A 20,689-nucleotide genomic window follows, 5' to 3' on the forward strand; every position below is an offset into this window, starting at 1 on the left:
GATGCTGGCGAGCTTCAGTTCATCCTCTTTTGCCCTCTGGTTAAAGGACAGTTGAGCTGCTGGCTTCAACTGCAGTCATATGTTTCTTTTGTGAACAAGAATCACAGGGGGAGTGACCTCCATTAGGCACAATGCCATTACAGCACAGATTTTTGTATGCAGGCATTATTACTCTCCAATCCAGTTAAGATATGGCAGCCTTGCCGCCTCTTGTTACTGTCTGACAGGCAACCTTTTTATAGAACACAATATCCAATCTAGACGATACCTTAGATCACCTTGTTGTCACTTACTTTTTGTTTTAGTTAATACGCTTTTTAAATAAATAAGAGGTGCTGGAAATAAAGGCTGTCACATGTTCTTTTAGCTTTAGGAGATGATGACATTATTGGCCTCAATAAATCCTCCATTGAGAACTAAAACCTTAAAATCAGCACTAATTAATTTTGTACCAATTTATTTTTAAAAAGGAAAAATCCCATTGTGTTACACACTAATATAGTTACATCAGTGTGTTGGCAATATATGTCTTAATTAAGCATACTTTTAGTAATAACTCAGATCAGATTAAGGAGGGGTGACTGAGCGTGTGTCAGTACAGTTAAACCGGTTGAGGGACATGATGTGTAAAGACAAAAAATATAAAAATTTGTTGTTGCAAGTAGCAAAGAAAAAATAACTTAGAAAAAGAAACTTGTTGAAGCCTGAATTTGTTAAACCAACCAAACTAGCTAAACAGGTTTTCTTCTGTAACCCCTACTTAAGCCCTCACAAGTGGGTACAGGTTGTCTGTAAGCAGAAAATGGGCAAACCTGTTTGGGGTGCACAGGTGGTCAACAGCAAATAACAAAGTTGTAGACCAAAAATGCACATGCACATTTTTCTACAGGTATGCTCCAACACTTAAACAACACAAAAGGTTAAGTAAGGGTGAAGTAGGTGTAGGACTCCTGCCCTAGCATCCATGTGGCGTTGGAAGATTTGTTTTTTTTCAGTTTTCTGATCATTCAAAAGCCACATGAATGCAACATTTTTCTAAGTTTGCTTTACACAAGTTACATCAAGTCATTGGTACAATTGGCTCTACAAAGAGAATAAGAGCCACAGTTTTGAAATAAAAGCTCATTGATGTTCTGTTTTAAAAGTATAAATGTTACGGTTTCAGTTTATTTGCTTTTGTGTTTTTGTTCTCTTTTTGTTTTGTCATGTTTTTGTTCATTTCCTGTTTTATTTTGAAAGGTTCCAGTGTTGTATCATTGTATCAAGTTTTACTTTGGTCCCCATCTGCCCTTATTGTTGTCACCTGTGTCTCGTTTGTCTGTACGTATTTAAGTCCTGTCTTTCTCTTCCTCCTGTGCTGGTCCATAGTCTTAGGTCTCCCCAGTTCCTGTGTATATAGAGGTTTCTAGTTTGGCTTGCCTGCTTAAGCAATGGTTTTTGGTCGTTAGTAGGGATGGGAATAGAAGCCCCATGAAGCTTTCCTTCATGTAGTTGTGCTAGAAAAATGAAACAACCGTTCAGGGCTTTGAAACCACACAGAGCAGCAGCATCTGGTGGCAGACTGGACGTATATCATATGCTTCAACTAAGCTCCTTGTAACACTTCAATGTGGAAATGATAATGGAAAAAACGTAAAACAAAACAATGCTGGTAATGATAATAAAAAACAACGTAAAACAACACAACAAGTTACATTCTCTGTGAGAAGTGCTTGACACAGCAAAACACACATCACATGAAGAAAATAAACACAAAGCAAATAATAAATAAATTCTAAAACACTAGTCTTGAAAAAAGGATCTCTGGATGCAGACATCATGAATATTCTGCTGAGCTATCTCTAGTACTAAAATCACACCTCGCCATCATATATTGCTAAAAGTATTTTCCTTATAAACGACGTTCATAGTGAATTGCCTTATTAGGAGAACCAAGTTGAAACGATCCTGAGCCACAGTACTTTTTATTTATTTTATTTTTTTTTAACCAGGAACCATGGTAAAGTGCAATGAACTTGACGCTGATTCCAAAACTGGGAAAACAATAGAACTTGTCGGGAAACGTTAGGGATTGATTTGTACTATTTACAGAGAATAGCACGCCCAACTAATCAAACACAAGTGACATCTGAACCGTGGTTCGACCAAACAAAGCATTTGGCGCGTCATACGTCATCAACCACGCGATCTGCGATAGTTGACAGATGACCCGAAACATTGTGCCAAACCACTCTGTTTTATGAAGGTAAAACAAGCGCCGGAACGTCCGTGTCAAACGGGCCATCCCTAGTCTTTAGTTTGTTTTAAATTATTAAACCTCCTGCCTACTCCTCCTCTATGCATTTTTTGTTTTATTCAATAAGCTGCCAGCTCCAACTTTTGAAAAGGACCAACCAATCAAACCTGTGTTATCAGTTTTCAGCAGACACTATGTTACATTTTGTTTGAAAGCATAAGCTGCAGAAAAAAAAAGTAACAGTCATTGATAGGAAACTAGTATGTTGCAGATGGCATAATGGCAAAACTGTTAAATGAGCAGCTGGATGATCCATTGGCTGGGTGTAGGACTGACGTACGGGAAACCAGGGTTCGTTATGAGCATCATCCAGTGTGTGTCTCCGGGCAAGACCTTTCACAGTAATGCCTAACTACGTAGCTACAATGGGGCCCATGTCTGGGTCCCCCTGTGCCGGTCCCCAGCCCGGATAAAGTACAGGGTTGTGTCAGGAAGGGCATCCACCTTAAAATCTCTGCCAAACCACTTTTTCAAATTAGTGAAAGCTGATTCGCTGCTGAAAGAAAGAAAGTGAACATAATGGTGTGACATGCATTAGCTGACATGCATTAGCTTTGTCATATTTATTTTACCCTGTGCAATAACTGATATATGGTCATCCTGTGCAATTTTTTTGGAAATGTATGTGTGTATATTGTGTATATATGTGTGTATATTGACTCCATAGTTTCTTCTTTATATATCTCTCTCTGTACCTGTACTGCTGCTGCAACACGTAAAATTTCCCCATCGTTGGACTAATAAAGGAATATCTTATCTTATCTTAATCTTTTATGTAATTTCAGCTCTTCCCACACTCGTATAGGCGTGTTTCGGGTTCCTTGTTCATAACTCTTGTGTTCACGTGTCCTTACGCAAGTTTTTAAGTACAATGTCAGGCTCTATGTACAAAACAGTAAAAAAGTCCAAACCAGTTGAGCTTTGATCAATCAGGGACTCAGATTTGGTGAAGAGGAAATTAATAATTGCGGTTTGTGCCCAGCCTAAATTATATGACACCAAGTCTTTTATATATCAAAAATAAAGCTCTTAAAAAAAATAAAAATAAAACCTGGAGCAAGATTTGTGGCATTTTGACAGTTTGCGCCAAGCTTCTTCGAATGTTAGGTACATGCGATAGTATTGGGCAGCAACAGTGTGAACCCACGGCAAGTGATTGTTATAGGATCCATAGGATAAACTAGACCAGCAAAAAGTTTGTCTATTTAATCTGACTTTAGTTGTTTTTAAAAAAAGTAATATAAAACAAAATATGTTATTTGATTGTAAGATAATTTAAATTGGAAAAGTGTAGGTACTTATTAAAAATGGTGAAAAAAACACAATTGAGCTTCTGCAACAGCTAAAACGGCTGTATGTGTGGAATAACCAGTTATCTTTTCAAAAATGTGCAACAAATAAAAGGGGCTGCATCCATATGAAAAGCCAAGCTGTCTCTCTTTGTCTTAGTGCCAATGTTTTTATTTGAACTGCGCATTTTTTTTAAAAACAGCTGCAAACATGAAGAGGTATTCTTGATTCCAGTGAAAACAGCTTCAGTTCCCCGAATGCATCTCCTTTTGCATGAGGGTCTATAAAGTTCACCAGGAAGTGACAGAATTTGTTCATAGGTAAGAAATCATTGTGTTCCCTAAAGGATAGTGTTTTTATTTAACCCGCATCTCCTCATTTTGTTGAATTAAAGTGAAGTATGTGGAAGTCTGCATTTAGTTACGCACCGCTCAGATTTGACCTTTACGTCGAACCAATCCACAGCTAACATGGAAATTTCTAAATACCATTGAGAGAGAGAGGCAATGTGGCAGGAAGCATCACGCCAGTTTGCTAACTGAAGGGACACCTCTGCCAAAATGCTTTGATAAGGTTAAATGTGTCTCCTGGAACATAAAGTATAAAGTGAACAAATAAAATGCACTCTAAATATCTTTATTGTGACGGCAATGCCAACGAAAAGAGATGAAAAAGTAATTTTTAAAATGTGTTGGCTGGAGTGGTAATCATGTGATGTTGATGAGAGAAAAATTAATAAATACACATTGAAATAAGAATAAACTAAAGAAATGCCAATCAAACTGGGATGTGGCTTTTCAACTGCTATCACTATGCGAGAGTGGAGAGAGAAAGAAAGGGGTCCATGTGGCACCTTGATTAATGGACAGATGGCAAGGCCACTGAGCCAACTCTGTCCCTCTGTCTGTGCGTGTCCATTTGTGTGTGTCTGGTGTGTATGTGTACATGTGTGAGTGTGCGAACACCAGGGGAGTTTGGTTGATCTGCTTCAATATACTGACTCAATGAAAGCTGGTATATGTCAGCCAGATTCACACACACACACACACACACACAGGTATCTACACACACACGTTGATTTCTAATAGCAGAGGGGAAGACGAAGGGGAATGCTGACAAATGCAAGCGCTTTACAAGAACTTTACTAAGTGACTGTGAGAGGGTTTTGTGTATGTGTGTGTTCCCATTAAAAGCTCCAACCAGAACGAGGGCCATTGGACCACTATGTGCCACATTAATGATGTCATCAATCATTCCCAATGTCCTTTGGTCAATCTATTTGGTCCTTAGGCAGTTTGTTAGTAGAGCCAGTTTGGCCATCTTGTAAAAAAAAAAAAAAAAAGATTTGTGACATGACTCAACACTATGATCCAAGGTTTAACTTTTTTTTGCTATAGATCTTCTAGATAAGGTGTAATAATACAGCTTGATTTCACATCGGTTCTGTTTACCATAAGAGGGTAATAGAGGATACCCTTGAGTCTGGTTTGCTTGTCCGATCCGAGTAAAGCATTTGAGCTCCACTGACTCTCCCTGGGTGAATGGTTGGCTCCATAAAGGGCAAACAAGTGAGAGAAAAAAGCTCCTTTTCGTCTTATTTTTTTGTGGGTCTGGGGTGCATCTTGGACTGAATCATCAGGAGTCCTGGAATACAACATTAATTTTAATATGTCTATGCCCTTTGTAAGCACAAGGGCATCACTAATGACTGAAATGACCATCTTTTATATATTTTACTATTCTTTTTTATGTGCTCTAACTAAAAGGGGATTATGGCAGGATATGTGGAACAGAGACTTGACAAAAAGTTGTTTTTTTTGAGCTGAGATCTTGGAACCTCTTCGTCTTTTTCACACTCATTACGAAATTTTCCAAATATTTTGTAACGTTCTAGTTCAGGGGGGCCCACACTTTTTATTGCATGTGAGCTACTTTTGAGACAACAATGTCTTTAAGATCTCCGTATATATATATATATATATATATATATATATATATATATATATATATATATATATATATATATATATATATATACAGTGGTGGACAAAATTGTTGGTACCCCTCTGTAAAATAGAGAAAGTCAACAATGCTCACTGAAATGACTTGAAACGTTCAAAAGTAACAATAAATTAACATTTATTGAAAATTAAATAATCAAAATCGGCCATTATTTTGAGTTTTTGATTATCAGAATTATTTAAAAAAACAAACTAGAGAAATAGGGCTGGACAAAAATGATGGTACCTCCATCAAAGACTGAGGACTAATTGTCCACGGGGTCATGATGGACTCAGGTATGTCCTTTAATTGACATCACAGCTGTTTTCGAACCCATAATCAGTCAGTCTGCCTATTTAAAGGGAGACAAATAGTCACGTTGCTGTTTGGTGAAAAGGTGTGTACACCACTGAACATGGACAACAGAAAGCGAAGGAGAGAATTGTCCCAGGACATTAGAAACAAAACTATAGACAAACATTGTAAAGGTGTTTGTAGGGTAAAGGCTATAAAACCAGCTCCAAGCAGCTTGAAGTTCCTGTGACGACAGTGGCAGATATTGGTCAGAAGTTTAAGACCCACGGGACAGTAGCCAACCTCCCTGGACGTGGCCGTAAGAGGAAAATTGATGACAAATTGAGGAGACGGATAGTTGGAACTGTATCCAAAGAGCCCAGAACAACCTCCAAAGACATTAAAGGTGAACTCCTAGATCAAGGTACATCAGTGTCAGATCGCACCATTCGTCGTTGTTTGAGCCAGAGTGGACTTCATGGGAGACGACCAAGGAGGACACCACTGTTGAAAGGAAATCATAAAAAAATCCCGACTGGAATTTGCCAAAATGCATGTTGACAAGCCACAAAGCTTCTTGGAAAATGTCCTTTGGACAGATGAGACAAAAAATTGAGCTTTTTGGTAAGGCACATCAGATCTATGTTCGTAGAGTCAAAAATGAAGCATACAACCAAAAGAACACTGTCCTTACTGTGAAACATGGAGGAGGCTCAGTTCTGTTTTGGGGCTGCTTTGCTGCATCTGGCACAGGGTGTCTTGAAGTTGTGCAAGGTCAAATGAAATCTCCAGATTATCAAGGCGTTCTGTATAGAAATGTGCTGCCTAGTGTCAGAAAGCTTGGTCTCAGTTGCAGGTCATGGGTCTTCCAACAGGACAACGATCCAAAACACACAGCCAAAAAACCCCAAGAATGGCTAAGAGAAAAGTGTTGGACTTTTCTGAAGTGGCCTTCTATGAGCCCAGATCTGAATCCCACTGAACATCTGTGGAAGGAGCTGAAACATGCCATTTGGAGAAGACACCCGTCAAACCTGAGACAACTGGAGCAGTTTGCTCATGAGGAGTGGGCCAAAATATCTGTGGACAGGTGCAGAAGACTCATTGACAAATGATGGTCTGCGATCTACCCTCATGTCCTTGAAGATCGACCGGTCGATCGCGATTGACGTAATGAGCACCCCTGATCTGGTCCATAGTAAGATGCAGTCTTATGTGATTTACTAAAACCTAGTTACATGTGTTTGCTCTACTCTAGTTCTCTTTCACCCAATTGTCGAGCTAAATGTCCAGACTGAAAGGTGGAAGACAGTGGCATTAAAAATAAATAAAACCTAGCCTCCTGACTGTAATAAAAAGGCTGTGAAGAACAGATCTGATGCTTTAAAGTTGTTTTTTGGACAGCTTGGTAATTTAGTTCATTTTATTTTCTATTTTAAAGTTTATTACATGTTTTTTTGATAAACGTTTACCATATTTTCTGCTCTATAGGGCAGACTGGATTATAAGGCACACAGTCAATGAATTGTCTATTTTCTAGCATATGTCATATAAAGCACACCAAACTGTAAGGCGCATTAAGCGAGACAAATGTCAAACATAAGTCTGCCTGTCAGTCAGAATTTATTAACTTGATTGTATAATGCTTCACGTTAGCCACATTAGCCGCTTTAGCATATTCACGATACCTTCAACTCCCAACCTTTTTTTACAACACGACATAAAACAGACTGAGACCACAAAAACAAACGTTACTGTGACAAAGCTAACTCCCAACCTCGTTAGTAACACATAAAAAAAAAAAAACTGTCCAGCACCACCACACGTTAGCTGCTTTAGTGCATTTACCATAACATTTAACAATATTTATTTGAATTCATATGTATAATCTTTATATATTAATCTATACAGTGCTCCAGATTATAGAGCGCACTTTGATTTTTTGGAAAACTTATGAAGGCTTTTTTAAGCGTGCCTTATAGTGCAGAAATCATAATAAATATTAGCTGAAGACCATGCCTTCTGAAATTCGTAGCGTTGGTGTTAGTATAGTAAGACTATATTCCTATCAACGGTGTTCAGTTGTGTCAAAATCTGGCCCTCCACGGTGAACATTTGAAAACCCATTCCCATGATCCCATTTTATTTTCTATTACACTTGCCACCCCTCATGCGCTCCTTATGCTGCCTGGCTGTGGTGAAGGACCAGACAGATAATCTGGAGCAGGTAAATTTTAGGGACCTCCGTATGCTTCAGCAGATGTTGCTGTTTGAAAGATTAAAGCTAAAGCCCTGCTGCGGGGACAATTCAATAACCACAAAGGCCATCTTGCTGAGGAGGCAGCAAAGTTGCAATATAGATCTTGAATTTGGATTTTTTTTCCCCCCTCACAAAGCAGATTGCATAGAGACCAATTTTAACCAGAATACTATGTAGTAAGGGAAACTATTTAGAGGTGTTATCTCATGATAAGAAAAAATATATATTTTTAAACTTTACTTACCAATATTTAGTGATGATGTTTTAATGTCCTTTTATCAAAAGTATGACATGGAATTGTGACACAAAGTAGATGAACATGTTGGATGTTTCAGAGTTTTGCAGTTAATTTGAACTTTTCAAAGCAAGGCTTGTCACATTTGTAACAGAATAAAAACACTACAAGAAAAGAAAAAAGGAGGGAAATTTAACCACTGTAAATCACCTATGAAAGCTTCTTCAGTTAGCTTTATCACTGTAGAAGCTCTTTTTGTTAAAATCCTGCTGCAAACTTAGGAGGCTATTCTTGGTCTGAATTCTTTCTTAAATTGGTTTTTCTTTGCTGTCCTATTCAAAATATAATGGTGCAGTCACAAAACAGACTTTAATGTTAGCAAAACTTTTTCTTTATTTTTTATAATAAAGAGAATTCCGAACATTACATATCAGCAGAAAATGTGTTTTTCTGTGCATCAGTATTACATGCTTTATCTTCATAAAAATGGCTATTTGGTTCAATGTAACCCAAAACTATATTAACAAGCAGCTATTTGTATGTTAAAGATTGGTGTGCAGAAAGATGGCAAAAAATGCTTCAATGTTTTGTTAGAAATACTTCCAAAGCTACCTTCTTTTTCTTCTTTTTTTTGGGTTAAAAATACTTTTCCTTCATATCACAAGGCAGTGAAAGAGTCACTAGACCTGACCCACAATAAATATAAAACACTAGACTTGATCCAAAGTGCATCAGCTTTTCACCTTAAAAGTTTTATATATATATTTATATACAAATATACTTGTTTAGTTTATTGATTTTGATTGTCATGGTCTGTAATTGCAGCTTTTATCAACTCAGTTACACTACAGTAAGAGCTTTTCATGAAAAAGCTCTAAAACCACGAACACAGTCTGTTATAGACCAAGTATCTAACAAGTATGATGCAGTTTGCAAGAGCTGATGACTAAACTGGAGTATTTAGCATATAAAGGGCCAGATAATACCCTAAAACTGCCAAACCAGAGCACAAACAAAAGAAGTGTGTTCTCATGAAAGACCATTGCAGCATCCCCAGCTCATGACCAGCAGCACGTCCTGTCCTGGGTGGCTACTCCAACCGGTTTTAAATGCTATTAAGGTTTAAAAAAAAAAAAAGAGCTGCTTTTTTGTATGGCTTACGAACATTATTTTATTGTCCACCTGTGGGTAAATCTCGCGGCTAGACTTTTCGAATTATTGACTGGAAAGATAAATGACAAGTTCTTGGCAAATATATGACATTGGCAAAAGAGCCATTGCTCTGCGGGAAAGCTGGATCAAATCTACCTGCAGTTTTGGAGGTGTTTACTTGCACCCAGTTTTTTTCCAGATTTAACAGTTGCCAACAGATTTTCCATGATTCTTCATGCAAATTAAAACATTAACTTACACTTAAACATAGTAATGCATATGTTAAACCTATAAAGAGATTTTTTTCAAAAGAAGTAGTACATATTTTTTGGTCTGAACTTTTTTGTCTGATCTGTCTAAAAAATACCATATTTTGGGCACTATAGGGCGCACCGGATAATAAAATTATTGGTTAATAAATTTTATATTTTTGAACTTGTGTCATATAGAAGGTGCACCGAACCATAAGGCACATGAAGTGTGACAAAAAAGTCAGCAATAAGCCTCTCTGTTCAGTGTTAGTAACACAGCATAAAAAAACTTTCGGACACTGCTACCCCGTTTGCTGCGTTAGCGTATTCGCAATAGGTACTTGTATCTCCAAACCTTGTTTGCGGCACGTTAAAAACAGACAGATAATTCTAAAACAACTGTTACAGTGATCAAGCCAACTCCCAATGTTGTTAATAACATGTAAAACAAAATAAAAAACACAATACCACACCACTCACAACCTTGTTTGCAATATGTAAGAAAACCTGTTGCTCAACCAAACGTTACTATGACTACGCTAACCCCCAATCTTATTAGTAACACGTAAAAAAAAACTCACTGTTTTACACCGCTACACGCATTTACAATATTTGTGACTCCCAACCTTGTTTGCAACAATAAGAAAACAGACTGACACTATTTTAGAATAGCCCTACATAGTGCACTATATAGTGCATTCGCCATTTGTAGTGCTGTCCGAATCGAAAATTCCAGTTATAGCTGTGGTTAAGAAGGATTTCCAAAGTATAGACAAAGAGACACAAGTGGTTGTGAACTTACTTTACAACTCATTAGAAACTCGTCCTAAGACTCATAACGTGCTCACATACATTCAAATAAAAGCCTTGTTTCGACTGAGCGGTACAGTATGGTCCAGTCTGATATTTTGAGCGTTTCTAGTATAACAAAAATCCATTAAGACGGACTGAAGCATACCATCTTTGGGACTCCGTTGATTGTAGGTCCATAGAAAAATGCAACAGACCGGTTAGGGTGAAGCTACTGTCATCACACAATGAAACCTGTTGATTGGTGAAAGTTCATTTCGACAAAAGAAAGCACCAAACCAGCGCCAACTTATTCCTCTTCACTGCCCGCAATCTTGAGCAATCAACAACATTAAATGCTTTGCATATACGAAGTACCAATGTACCTATGATGTTCATAGCTGCACTTTTGTCGCACTTCTATGGCACATTGCTATGCAATTCGTCTATAACCTGTATGTGCCGGGACAGTCCAAATTTAAGTATAGCTGCTCGCATGAATTGCTTGAACCTTTCTAAACCAGACTGGACCGTACCACTCAGTGGACATTAGGCTATAATTTAAGATAGTTCTATTGACAGTATATGAGAACTAGAACTGAGTGAGTGCGATGTCACCCATAGAAAATTACTTTGTCCCGGCTTCAACTAAATAAAGTGGATTCAGGCACCATTTTTTCGAAATACAAACATTGCCATTTTGGAACCAATCGGTCTAAATTATCGTTGCACCAATCACGATTAAGCTTGTTGGAAGTCCACACCACTAACACTTGAAAGCAGGCTCTGGAGAATCTGTCAATCAAACGTTTTGATCATTCACGTGGGGACTAGCAGACACCAGATGCTTTTATTGAGGCATCTGATTGTCAGTTTTTATAAAAAAACATCTTGAATAACAAAATTATGATTACCAATGACATGTTAAAAAACAGGTGTCAAAGCAAGAATGGTTATTCTGACAAATAAAAGGATTGAGTAATAGCTGTTTCTCAATAAAAGTATGTGGGATTTTGGCTTCTTAAAACCAGAAGGTACTTCATATTTCGAGCAAAAGGGGAGAGGGGTCTCTCAGTCCAGCTCTGAAATACAGTCAAGGGATGGTACTCACAATCCACCTCTTTTCCTTCCCCTTTTTTTTTTTTTAGCTCACCATGGCTTCTGAGAGAAATGAGAGTGCTTTAAAGCTACCCTGTGGTTGACTCCAGGATTTAGAAGAAATGTGGGGCTTTTGAGTTCATTATGAAGCTATTATTCTTTCAGTGTGTGCCTGTGTGACTGGGTTCTTTTTGCCTGCTCAGAAATGAGCATATACACTAAGCATTAATGCTCATGCTGGTTTGTGTTCAGCTTGTACGTGTCTGTGTGACTAGTCTCCGTATGTATTCTTACAGCCTGCTGCCAAACAAACTAATTAAGAGCCGAACGCTGATTCAAGCCAACCAGAAAATTACCTCCCAAGTTTAACAGGACGACCCAAGGACAGACAAGCAGGTTCTTTGTCACATCCAGTCAGAGCAAACACTAATAAAGACTTAGACGGTTTGTCCAACAGCTAGCATGTGTCCTTTTCAACACCTCAATGATTATAGCGTAACCACTACTCTGTGAATTCCTATTGAGCACAAGTAACAAATGACTAGTAATTTTAGTTGATATAGAACAATTATGTATATAACCTTTTTCAGTTGATTCCAATTTACTTTCGCTTTTCTCATGCTGAGCTACAAGCAGTTAACTTCTTTTCAAGGTGCGATAAGATGGCCCACTTACAATGGCACAACTTTCTATTTTATTGCATATTTTGAGTAAATAGCTGGCAAATATCTTTATCGGTCAATACTTCCACTGTATCTAATACTGTGGTATTTCACACCCAGTAAGTTCCAATTAAGGAATGTTATCCAGAGAGATGCGGCTGACAGTATCAATAACATCTCTGTGACCTTCTGCTCATTTTTTTGTTATTCTCTTCATTGGAGTCTTCTCTTTTCCTCTGTACGGCTCCATTCTTGTCATCTTGTTCATTCTCACCAGCCCTCAGTTGTATTGATGTCAATTTTAATTGTTCTTTTCCCAACTTTGGCTTCGACTCACTAATGCTATAAATTTGTTGTTCCATTTAATAAAAGACTATCTTTCTAAGCTTTACATAAATGGCTTTAATTGCATGGTAATTGTTGCGGCATTGTAATGTGGCTATTTAACGACGTGCCATCGGTTTTGTCTATACCATTGTCAAATTTCCTCTAATGACAATGACCTTTTTTTTTTACATTTCACAGTGAAGACATGTGGCAGCAATCTTCAGGGGCCGTCAGGGACCTTTACATCTCCAAACTTTCCGACCCCATATGAGAGCAATTCACAGTGTGTGTGGATCATCACAGCATCAAATCCTAACAAGGTAGATCTCACTTTTTTCCTTTCAAGCACGCTAGCTGAAAAGTTGATATTGCCTTAAATATCCACCCTGAGTATCTTTTGATTTATTTTCAAAGCGTCTCCAGTGGTCTTTTAATTAGGAATATACCACTTTCCGCCAAAGTGAAACCTGTGCCATTTTCTAGGACATGGTTTCCGTAGAGCAGCAGTAGTTCATCAGAAATTTGCTTCTAGTTGTTGGCGGAACTGTTGGCACAGACTAAGCGCACCCCCACTTCCCATCATTCATCTGTGTACATACTCGTCTGCTAGCTTACAGCCCCTCACAACTCCAAACTAACATTACCGGTGCAACAAAACTGGCGATGAATATTGGAGCAATCCATCAGGACAATTTTGAGCCAGATGCCCGCTCTGATGTTCATGGATCTAGTCATCTACAATGACAAGCTTTTTCAAATAGCTTTTATTTGTTTGTCTCCTTCTGATTTACAAAGATTTGCATAAAGAAATGCTCGGAAAAACAATCTTAAATTTTCTTTATTTATGTCTTCCATCATCAGAAAAATGATCATGTTAAAAACACCAAAAACACATTTTATCTTTCCACTTTCAAACTTCTGAAGGTGAGCTCTAATAACCTAAACTCTGAGGCACGGAGGATCTTTTAGGATAGTTTGGTTGCACAGTGTGGACAAATGGACTTCCATAGTTTGTAAGAATTCATACCAATAACTCTCTGCATTGAGATTTGCCTCCAATATTTAAAAGCCATTGAAACAAATGATCGCCCAGATCATCACACTCCCTTCACCAAGAGATGTTGATGTGTCAGTGCAGTAATCAGTATTCCCTCTCTGCACATTCTCCACTCTCTGACTTTACAATTTAACTGTTGTATGTAGAATCTAAACTCATTACTATACATGGCTGTCCTCCACATGTTGAGGTTTCAGTGCACATATGCCAGGAGCAGCACAAACAGGCCTGACAGTGAAGTGTAACCATAGCTGGCCTCCTGGTTTACATGAGTAGAGAGATTGGCTTTGTTTGTGGAGTTGTCTGACATTTATTAGTGGCTGACTTTTTGAAACGCTGCTTTAATTTCTAGAAGAAGACAACTCATCAAGCTCACAGTGGGATCTCTTTATCCTGAGCCACTTTTATACAAAAAAAATGTTAATTATTATTTAAAGCAAACAGTTTTGCATTTTAACACTTATAATAAAACATAAATAGATAGACACTGTGTTAACTTTAACCCTTTCAAAATTGACATTTAAAAAGTTTTCAGAATTGTAACACACATTATTAAAGCTTAAAAATAAGACTATACAGTATTTTTTACTTTAAAATACAATTTCAATGAGCAAGATAAAATGGGGCAAAAACGAATGTTGCTTTTATTAACAAAGGTAATCAGAGTCAGAAAATTAAAAACCTTTTATTGAGGTGCATTTAAACCGCAACTGTCAGGGTCGCCAGTTAAAAATAAAGTTTTTTTGAGCAATATGGGAGGTTATTGGTTTCAGCATATGATGTCTGTCTTAAAATCAAAAGCCTTATGAACTATTTGTATTGACAATATTTGGCCATTGTATCTGTGCTCTCTTGGTAAACCCACAATACAAGTCATAAATATTAAGTGAAATCTGATCAAAAAATAACTTTATCAAAAAAGTCAAACAACACACTTGGCAAGTATTTTGTCTGAACATGTGTTGAATGTGCACTTTATGCATGTTATAGCTTCATTGCATTTCCTAAGTTAAATGTAGACAGAAACAGGGGGGTCAAAAATAATAACCCCCATTAAAAGAATCTCCTGTCTACTGTTTATGAGTTATGTTCAAAATGAGGCTCATGAAATGTTAAATAATGCATCAACAGCAGTTGAAAACAATTTTACGGATTTGCAGGAATATAGCTCTAAGTTGAGTTCACTGTGTGTAGGAGCGTTGTAGATTTGTGTTTTTTTTTTTTTATTTTGCATTAGCAAACTTGTTTCTACAAATTTGGTTGTTTAATAGCAAAAATAAACTAATGTGCATTTTAAATTGCATACTACCCAAAACATCATGTGATCAGTTGATGTGTCAAAGGGGCAGGCAGTAAAGTTGGAGGTTAGATAGATATCGGTCATTGGTTGCTTTAAATTCAAAGAGAAACCTTATTGGTATTCAGAAAAGCCACTTTGTTTGATGCTGGTTGTCAGTAGTGAATGCACTGATGCCAAGGGCAAAACTTGCATCAGCACAACAGAATGGCCCATTGTTCTCCCACACAGTTGCACATTTATTTTAGATTTCTGCTTGAATTCCTTTTCTTTTTTTAACTGAATTTTAACAACCCCCTGATGAAGTTTAGTAAATAGTCATAGTGAAAGGCTTAACTTATTTGTACCCCTTAAACTCTCACAAGCAGTGTCACTGTCCAAGGCCTCCGGTTTATGGCCTGCAGCAGTACATTCTATCTCGAAGGCTATTTTGTGTGTCTGACTGCTGAAGGCCACAATGCTAATGTCCTTTTCTATGCTTTTGTGTGCATACACTGAACAAAAAAAAAGAGTGCTTTAAATGTGAATCATGGTGACATTTAAAAAAATAATTAAAATGTAGAAAAGAGTAATTGAGTACAAAATATTGTTTTAATCTATGATCAGGACATCATACACTATACTCATCCATGACGTGAATATGTGGAGCACACATGACTTGTCTGACACTTCTTAAAACCTGAGGTCTTCACAGGTCTACAAACATGTACAACATCTGCCATCAAAAGGATAGATGTGCATTTAGAGCAAACACACATCCGTTGCATTGAGAATAAATCAACCCCATGGGCAGCAACATGTAATAACACATAGATGTGTGCATGAGAAGCACTACCATTGAAAAACTGTAGTAATTAGTTGGGAGCATCGGTGGTTTCTAGGTCTCGCGGTAGATATTTACAGTTTGCAACAAAATCTGTTTGATAAAACAGTGAAGAAAGCATCTGTCTTATTTGGATGTCAGAGATACCTCCTCAATGGTTTAAATAGAGCAAGGCAAAGCAATGAGATAATGCCAAGGTGCAACTACGGAAACAAAACAAAACCAAATAAGACTAATGGACATGATATTGACAAAAAAAGAAGACAAGTTAAGGATAAAAAATGATGGGATGACTCAGTTAGGAAAGAATAAACTAGCCTAAAATTAGTGACGGGAGTATTGATATCAAGGTATAACAGTATCGACACCCATACATCACCAACTTTGGTATTGACTGCTTTATTAAAGAATCAATTACTACTTAATAATACAAAAGAGACATATGTTGTTTGTGTTAGCCTTAGCAGAGACACACAGCACGACATATGTTGGTAATTTTGAAAAGAATGGTATGTATTTTGAACCTTGCACATTAAAGTTGTCAACTCACCAGTTGTTGTATATGCTTGAGAAAAAATTCAACAATAAGAAATTACCAGTAATCGCCATCAGTAATTGGCATTGCATTTTTATACAAAACAGAAATTGGTATTGTATTGAATCCTAAAAGTGTATCGCCTGTCACAACTTGAAATGTTTCTGTATTAATACTTCCTCGACATCTCGTGTTTTTCTCTTGTTCTTCCTTTTTCTCATTCTATTTTAACAGATTGCCATTTTATGTATTTCTATGACATGGCCATCCCTCCTCATCCTTATCTCAGCAAAGTTCTGCCTTTAAAATTATCTAGATTCCTAATTTAAAAGCTCAGGCTGAGACCATCAAACGGCAATAGAGAAAACGAGAATACTTAGAGGAAAAAGGGCACTAGAGGGTAAAATCTGTTTTTCACCATTTCCCTTGTATTACTTCCCATTTCAAGCATTCGCACCCAACTCATACACTGATGAAAATGCGTACAGTTATGTAGCACATTCAGTTTTCCTCTTATTCTCCTCATAGACTCTGTTCTTTCTATCCTTCTCTCTCTATGTTGATCTATACTTCTGCTCCGTCTTTCTCAGGTTAAGTGTTAATGGAGTTCTCCAGCTCTCTGATGTTATTGCTTCATTTAGTTTTGGCAGAATGAGCCTTTAGAGCCAATTCATTCTCTCCTGTTCTCGTTTAACCTTGAGGGTGGTAGGACAAGATGGCCATTAGTAGATTTCTCTTCTCCTCTCTTTTTGTGTAAGCTTGTTCTCATTTGCACGTGCATTTTTATGTATACATAGAAGCTGACACAATACTGCAGTGCAATGGTGAAATGGCTCTAAGATTACTATAAAGCAGGGACACTGACTCAGAGACGTCATGAACCATCAATTGCACCTATGCACTTCCTGTGTGGTCTACATTATGTTCTAATATACTGTAATTCTAAATGTGTATAAATTTTCTTCTCACCCTCTGCGGGTGGCTTTTTACCCAAACTTGCAATGGGAGTTTGAAGGTCCTGCTCAATTCTCCTCCATGCTACGTAAACACCAGGCGTGTGATATGTGTTCAAAAACATACTTAAAACAGCTTCTTGAACACGCTTTTTTAGCATACAGTGTTCAATCTGGACTGTCACTTGATGTGCTTGTAGCGCATGTACTTAGTGTTGGAAAAGGCTTTTGTTTGTTTTTAAGGTATGTACAGCACCTTGAGGTGTTTCCCAATATAAGAGGTGCTTTACAAATAAAGTTAATTTGAATGTGAATGATATTAAGTATAAAGTGAGGATTCACTTTAGTTTTACATTCAAACAAGTTCCAGAAACACCACGAGACAAAATTGAAAAAAAAAAAAAGGTTATAGATTAATTCGGTATGCTCTATGCATCTTTGCATCTACATGGCATTATGAATTACAACTACTTTAAGGATAATTTTAAGAAATACACACTTCTACAGTTTTATAGCCCTTACTACTCATCTGGATTACTTTTAAAAGGGGTGGTGGTAGATTTATCATAATCCAAACGTTAAGAGTATAACATCAAGCTGAGGTGGACACCAACCATCTGTTCACATTGGCTAAATCCTGCCTCTTGAAAACAATGCAATGTCCAACATGTAAGATTAGATTAGAACGATTTACTGTTGTAAAGTGACAGGTGTTATTCCCATGCCTTTTGCTTGCATCACTGACTCAGGTACTTTTGGAACATTTTTGTGTGTTTCTTTTTTTTTTTAAATATCACAATTGTCTGATTAAGGAACAGCTTTCTTTGTCCTACTGTCATCATGAGAGCCAAAGGAAGTTGTTTTATCTAGCAGAAATCCAATTCTGTCACCTCATTGGCTAGACGCCATAGACGAATGGAACAAAGGAATGTGAGGCCAATTAGAGAGAGAGAAGAGGGGGAAGCGGAGTTGACAGTGAAGGAAAGACAGACAGTGGTAGAAAAGATAAAAAAAGGAGAGTTGTTTGAAGGAACATCCACCAATCAGAAAAATTGAGAAAAATATGTAAAGTACTTGGATTTTTCCCGCATGCAGGCTCACTAAGACACTAAAAGATAGCATGCTGTTTTATACCTATCTTAAGCCCATGTCACACAGCAACTATTTACATGAAATTTGGTCATACGAAAAAAAATACGGGGAAAAAGTGAGAAAAGTTGTGGTCTTCATGTGAAATTTTGACAAATGAACTACGTTAAAATCACAGAAGTATGAATAAACCACGCAAAGAACACATAAATCATGAACTGTATCTGATTACTGCGCTGGTCATACTCAATTCTTTAATGATATGTGCACAACGTGATATGTGCTTCGTATACGCCAGTGGTCCCCAACTCCCAGGCTGCAAACCGCTACAGGTCTGTGGGTCATTTGGTACCGTCCGCACGGAAAGAATAAATAAATTTTTTATTAATTTCGGAATTTGAAAGATGTTTTATTTTGAAAAATTGCCCGATTCTCTGTTACATCCGTCTATGTTACTCTTGACGCAGGCCAAGGCGCTTTTCTCGGTCACATGATAGGTTACCGCTAAAATAAAACCCAGGAGCTAGCAAAATGAATAAAAAACCAACGTCTTTGGAAAGTTTCTTTGCCAAGGGGAAATGGCCCAGCCAGGAGACAGAAGAGGAGCCTTCAACTACCAAAAAAGAAAACTACATTTAATAGACTGTACTTACTTTTTGCACCATAAGTGTGGGAAGGAGAAAGGATGATGAGACCTGTGCAATATACAATGTCATGCATGTCACAAAAAGCTCAGGGTTCGTCTTGTCACGTCACTGTTCCTCTCTTGTTTTAGCGTTGCAACAATAATCATCCGCCTATATCTTAAAGACCGGTCCGTGAAAACTTTGTGTGACGTCATACCGGTCCATGGCGTTAAAAAGGTTGGGGACCAATGGTATGCGCAATGTAAACGTCTACATCATGGTACATGCGTGAAAGGTTTGTTACACATAAATACTCAGAAACTACGTATTTCTCAACCACCCAAGAAATTTGAACAGCACAAAACTAAATTCACATTAAGACCCGTTAGCCGAAAATTTTTACTGACATCTGCGCACATCGACAAATGACGAACGCAACAAACACTTTACTTTACGTATATCACGCATGTATTATGAAAGACCAAAATATACATAGTGGCTATGTGACACTATGAAGTTTAATCTTACACTTTATAGCTTCTTCTTTCTCTTTCGGCTTCTCCCATCAGGGGTCGCCACAGCGAACGAGTCGCATGGTAAATTTGGCAATGTTTTTACGCCGGATGCCCTTCCTGACGCAACCTTCTCAAACCGGGCTTGGAACCGGCAGAGGTAGAGAAGGGAACAGGGAGCAGCCCGGAGTCGAACCCGGGTTTCACGGATGGAAGGCGCCGCAAACCAGCACGAGCTAAACTGGCTCCCATTAATCTTACACTTTATAGCAAACAATTCAAATAATTGTTCAGCATATTTAATGTTAACCTCATTTTTTTTTATCACGAGTTAGAGAAGTGTAGTGTTGTGTGTGTGACAGGTCGGATGAAGCTATTGCAGCTTTGTGATCACAGCAAGCATATTTACTTAAATTAACACTCCGATAAAAGTTGTGTTTTTAGTGTTTTTAACATGTATTTGTAGATTTTTCTGATGATGGAGGACATATGTTAAGAAAATTAGCTTAAATGCATTTCTGGGTATTTTTGTACTCAAATTGTCGTGAATCAGAAATAGACGAAAATATGTAGTTTAAAAAAGAGCATATTCTTTGACGCAGAATGCATCCTCTTTCAGTCAAACAGAGCCATGTACCTCTTTGTTTACCTCATCTGTGTTGGCATTTGACTCCAAACTGTAGGGCTGGATAGCCCTGATATTGCCAGACAATTATGTTGCACTGGTAACGTTAGGTTGGGGTTTGAGGGGCTGTAGGCTAACAGGAGAGCCTGTAGATGGATGATAGGAAGTGGAGAAGGACTTACTCTGTCCCTCCAACAATTCAGGGGCGAGTTTCCAACTAATCAAACAATAATAACAACTAGAATCTTTAATATTAGCTCTTAAGTAGCCATACATTATACAAAATATTTTTGCGGCTATAAATAAAGTTTCATAAACTTGTGTTTTTCAGTATCTTTTCATTCACATTTAAAGTTTTAATTTATCTCATTTGACAGCCACTGACAAGTAAAACTTGCCTCTGATTATCTTTGTCAAATCCTAACGATTTCCCCGCAAAACTCCTGTTTTTGCTTCCAATCACATCAAATGATTGCAACTCTTATTGTTGACATTTCAGGAACTCCAGCATCTGTTG

General features: G+C 37.6%; 1 protein-coding gene across 9 annotated transcripts in view; it reads left to right on the plus strand.

The window, feature by feature from the left end:
• Positions 1–20,689, plus strand: part of csmd3b (CUB and Sushi multiple domains 3b) — a 478,594-nt gene that overhangs the window by 286,026 nt on the left and 171,879 nt on the right. For all 9 annotated transcript variants that reach the window (XM_078954985.1, XM_078954986.1, XM_078954981.1 and 6 more), the window contains one exon: positions 12,854–12,975. In XM_078954985.1, the coding sequence (XP_078811111.1) occupies positions 12,854–12,975 (122 nt within the window). The remainder of the gene's footprint in view (positions 1–12,853; positions 12,976–20,689) is intronic.

This window comes from Oryzias latipes, chromosome 11 (genome assembly GCF_053564925.1).
Source record: "Oryzias latipes strain Hd-rR chromosome 11, Olatipes_Hd-rR_3.1".
Taxonomy (NCBI): Eukaryota; Metazoa; Chordata; class Actinopteri; order Beloniformes; family Adrianichthyidae; genus Oryzias; species Oryzias latipes.